This window comes from Otolemur garnettii, unplaced genomic scaffold, assembly GCF_000181295.1.
Source record: "Otolemur garnettii isolate 467f Iridium unplaced genomic scaffold, OtoGar3 scaffold00003, whole genome shotgun sequence".
In the NCBI taxonomy this organism is placed as follows: Eukaryota; Metazoa; Chordata; class Mammalia; order Primates; family Galagidae; genus Otolemur; species Otolemur garnettii.
The window spans coordinates 5,033,823-5,038,377 of NW_003852398.1; the positions used below are offsets into that span (position 1 = coordinate 5,033,823).

Consider the following 4,555-nt stretch of genomic DNA (forward strand, 5'->3'; position numbering starts at 1 on the left):
AGATGTCTGCTCTACTTTTCTGGTCCTGGCCCACTTTATCTGATATATGTCTGACTTTCCAACCCCACTGCATCTGACTCTTGCCTTGGACATATAAGAGCATGGTCTTGACTATCTTTTTTTCTTCCCAGCCCCTAGGGAATCACACTCAGAACTCTTTGGAGTTGGGCCCCAACACTGACAAGCCTCCCAAGACATCATCTTCCACCCCACTGCCGCCCAGCCAGCCTCAGGACAGTGTGAATGGGCCCAGCAGCCAGCCCTCTGGGAATGGATCCCTCCAAACCATCTGCCCCCCAGATGTGGGCCCTGGAAACGAGAACGGCCTCACAGTGCCTGTGCCCCTCCGCAGGTCCCGGCCCGTGTCCATGGATGCCAGAATTCAGGTAGCTGAGGAGAAGCAAGTCGCTGACCAGGGTGGGGACCTCAGTCCAGCCACCAACAGGTCCCAAAAGGCAAGCCAGAGCCGGCCCAACAGCAGTGCCCTGGAGACCTTGGGTGGTGAGAAGCTGGCCAACGGCAGTCTGGAGCTCCCTGCCCAGGTGACTCCAGGCCCTTCCCAGAGGGACTCAGACTGCGGCATCCTCTCCACCTCTGAGAGCATGGACTATGGCACCTCCCTGTCTGCTGACCTGTCCCTGAACAGGGAGTCAGGCTCTCTGTCCATCAAGGTAACGCCCCCTCTCCTGCCACAGGCTGGGAGCAGGAAAGTCACAGGCTGCTCTGCTCTGTGAACCCCATTTGGGTTTGCAAGTGTTTTATGGCTGCCTTCTCTTTAAAGAGGTTCATGAGGCTCGCTCTTTCCTTAAGGAGCGTTTAGTTTGATTCATAATTTAATCTCTAAGATATCTGAGTTCAGTGTGGGATTTAGGAATATCAAACAGTTGGTTTGGGCTTAAATTTCAAGGATTAGTTAAGGCCCTGGTAAGATTTAAATGGGAGAATTCTAGATGTAGAACTTTTGTCATTTGAGAATCAGGACAGCCCTGTGATCCAGGAAATGGGCTCAGAGCTTTCTTCTCTGGCTCAGGGGCCCTTCAGGAGGTAAATGACAGTAGCCACCCTGCTTGAGATCTCAGCATGTGGCAACTCTGTGCAAAGTGCTTCAAAAAGAACAGAGACTCTTCATCCTCCCAATTTACAGATGAGCTTACTGAGGCTCAGAGAAGTCAGCAGCCACCCCAGACCCACGTAGGTAGGGAGTGGGGAGGTGGTCAGATCCTAGGCTCCAGGCTCTGAACTTTGCCAGTCTCCTTCTCAGGCAGCTGGAAGGGCTGACTCCTTTTTCTGCCTGCTAGTAAACTTCAAGGTGCTATGAAACGCACCATTGGTCTGTTGACTCCCCAGCCAAGTTTGATTTTGAGGAAGTTATTTTACCTTTGTTTTTTCCTTCCAGCATTTTACTTGGCAAAAAACATATTTAGCAAACACATTTGCTAAACAATTGAGAGAGAAAGAAGGAAAAGCAGCCGGCCTGCCAGAGATCAGCCTCAGGAATAGAAAGAAAATACAAATCTAGCAGGTCACGGGGCAGTTGCGGACAGCAGCTTTTAGGTATGAGCATCCTGCTCCTCAGGATAGCTGTCCTGGCCCTTCTCTTCCTAAAAAGGCGTTAAGCACTTAAAGAAAAAAGAAGGGAGGGTTTTTGTTTTTTTTGTTGACCTGCCTAGGGTAAGGTCTCCCCACCTCTTCTGGGGGGGGGGGTTGAGGACATTCCTGGTTGGCTGCAGTGAGTCAGGGAACACAGGCTGTTCTGACAAGAGCCCACTGGCTGTGTCAGTGTCCCTGGCAGGACCAGGGGTCTGTCACTTTAGGCATGGGTGACCTGGAGCAGTTCTCCTGGCATGGCTGTGGCCTTGGGCTCCCTTTCTTCCCCCCACTCTCAGTCCTGCCAGCCTGCCCTTCTCACGGCCAGCTAACCCACTTTGCATGGTGTCCTACATGCAGGAGCTGGACAGCATGGAGATGAGAGGCAGTGTGATGGTTCCTTGCTGTCCATTGTGCCTCGGCAAGGTGCCATGGGCAGAAGCCTACAGGGGATAGGAGCCCAGACACAGGGACAAGAACTGCCTGCAGGTCCCCACTTAGCAGGAGTGGGACTCAGAACAGACTCTGGCTCAGTCACTCTTCTCCCAGGGCCAGGAAGGCCTGGGGGTCTGAGTTGGAAAGGCAGGGTTGGTCTGCACCAAGAGTGGCCTTTGAAATCATTTGAGAGGCCAGAGGCAGCAGGCAGAGGGCATGACCATGAGGATACCAGGGCAGGCCCCCAGGCCCTCACCTGAATCAGAGCTGAGAACTTCCAAAGGTTTCATATGTTCTAACACCACAACACCTCCAGAAGTATAGGCAGCAGACTGTGAGATTATTCACAGTAAAAGATAAAGATTATGAATACTTTCACTGTGGCTCCCGACAGGTGTGGCTCCCAGTGGAGTTCAGTCTAGGTCAGGTTTGGCTGCCAAGTGACTTATAAAAACAACCTTTGGTTTTTGGAGTTCTTTTGGGTTCTGGCATTGCGGATGGGGGATTTTATATAGTCTGCAATAATAATTGTCAGAAATAAATCCCAAGCATGGGCTGTGTGCTATGAGTGGGCCTGGCTGTGCGTGCTCCCCACACATCCTCTCATTGACCCTTCATAGCTGCCCTGGGAGATGAGGGCTGCTGTTACCCGCTAACAGTTGAGGAAGCCGAGGTTCAGACGGGACAAGAGGCTCACAGGGCCAGTGAGTGGTAGAGTGAGGGTCAGAGCCCACTCTTTCCAACACCACATCCTATGTGTGCCTGAGTGCTGGCAGCGAGGTGGGCGAGGGCTAAGAGTGACAGTGTCTGAAGGTTAAGGTCAGGGAATGGCCAGGGGAAGTGCTCAGACACTGGGGCTCTCCAGTTGAGAGGTTGAGGCAAGAGGGATAGTGGATGCCATGTCCACTAGTGGAGGTAGGGCTGTGGGGCCAGCAGTGCTGTGGGCCTCACCCTTTAGGGTCAGCTATAGACCTAAGGGGTAAGGCCCACAGGAGTGAGGCCCACAGCACTGCATAGGTGGATGGATAGATGAATGGATGATGGATGGTAGACCAGTTTGGGGATAGGTGACCCAGATAGATGAGGCTACTGTTCTTCTAGAACTTAGACCTAATTGTGTAAGTGTCAGCTATAGACCCTTAGCTGAAATGCTGAGCTTTGCCTAATGATTTTCCCTGGCCAGGACTCAAGGCTGCACAAGAAAACCCTGAAGCGGACGCGCAGATTTGTGGTGGATGGTGTTGAGGTGAGCATCACCACCTCCAAGATCATCAGCGAGGATGAGAAGAAGGATGAGGAGATGAGATTTCTCAGGCAAGCCTGGGGAGGACTGCCAGTGGTAGAAACAGGGTGGGAGTGCTATGGGAGGGATGGGCATTGGTTCTTTTGGTGAGAGGGCTGCCTGAAGATTGGGAATCACGGAGACAAAAATAGATTGGTTTTGCCTGAGATCCTTTACTCCCCTATCCATCCATGTGACTAATCATCTATCCATCCACCTTTCCATCCATTTATCTAACTATCCTTCCATCTATCTACCTATCTGTCTACCCAACCATTCATTGTGTCATCCACCCAATCATCTATCCATCCATCCATCTATCTGCTCACTCATTCACCCCGACATCTACCCATCCATCTACCCACTCACCTTCCACCCATTCATCTAGCCATCCATCCAATCTCACCCATTCAGTCATCCATCCATCCATCCATTTGTGTATCATAATCATACTCATCCATCTGTCTACCTACTCATCTATCTATCCATCTATCTACCCAGTCTTCATCCATCTTCTCATCCTTCTATCCACCCATCCATCATCCATCCATCTATTCATCTATGCTTCCACTATCCATCTTCCATTTATCTATCCATCTACCATCCATCATCCATTCATCTGTCCATCCATCTGTCCGTCCGTCCGTCCATTCATTCATCTATGCATCCATTCATCTACCATTCACCCCTCTGCTCAACCATCCATTCACCCATGTATCCACCAACCCACCAGTTTGGGGATAGGTGGTGACCCAGATAGATGAGGCTATTGTTCTTATAGAACTTACACCTAATGGGTCAACAGCAAACATAAGCTCATCTTTGATTGTGGTACACACTATAGAGATGTAACTAGTCATAACGGTGAGTACCCGGGCTGTGGGAGGCTGTTCCAAGGAAAGCCTCTGAGCTGAACCCAAGGGGTGAGAGGAGCAGCACAGAGGGAACTGCAATTGCCAAGGCCCTGAGGAGGAATCACTCAGCTTGTTAAAGGAACTAGAGCAGGAAGATGGGAAGACCCTGTCCCAGACAGCCTGGTTGTGGGGTTAGGGTGGGACAGTAGCTGGGAAGAGGCAAAAAGTGGTTAGATTCTACATGCATTTTGGAGAGAAAACTAGTGAGCTGGTGAAGAATTGGACAGGGGAGGAGGGTGGAGATAAGGCTGTTTTCCAGGACCATCCTTGTACTTTTCAGTTGCTGGGTCCCTCTTACAGCACTTTGTATATTTTGTGGTTTTTTTTTTTTTTTTTT

At 50.7% G+C, this 4,555-nt stretch overlaps 1 protein-coding gene across 3 annotated transcripts in view; it reads left to right on the forward strand.

Annotated features, from left to right (window-relative positions):
- The window catches only part of STK10 (serine/threonine kinase 10), a 149,263-nt gene that overhangs the window by 101,920 nt on the left and 42,788 nt on the right, over window positions 1–4,555 (forward strand). For all 3 annotated transcript variants that reach the window (XM_003781942.3, XM_023515232.1, XM_023515237.1), the window contains 2 exons: window positions 132–671; window positions 3,206–3,336. In XM_003781942.3, the coding sequence (XP_003781990.1) occupies window positions 132–671; window positions 3,206–3,336 (671 nt within the window). The remainder of the gene's footprint in view (window positions 1–131; window positions 672–3,205; window positions 3,337–4,555) is intronic.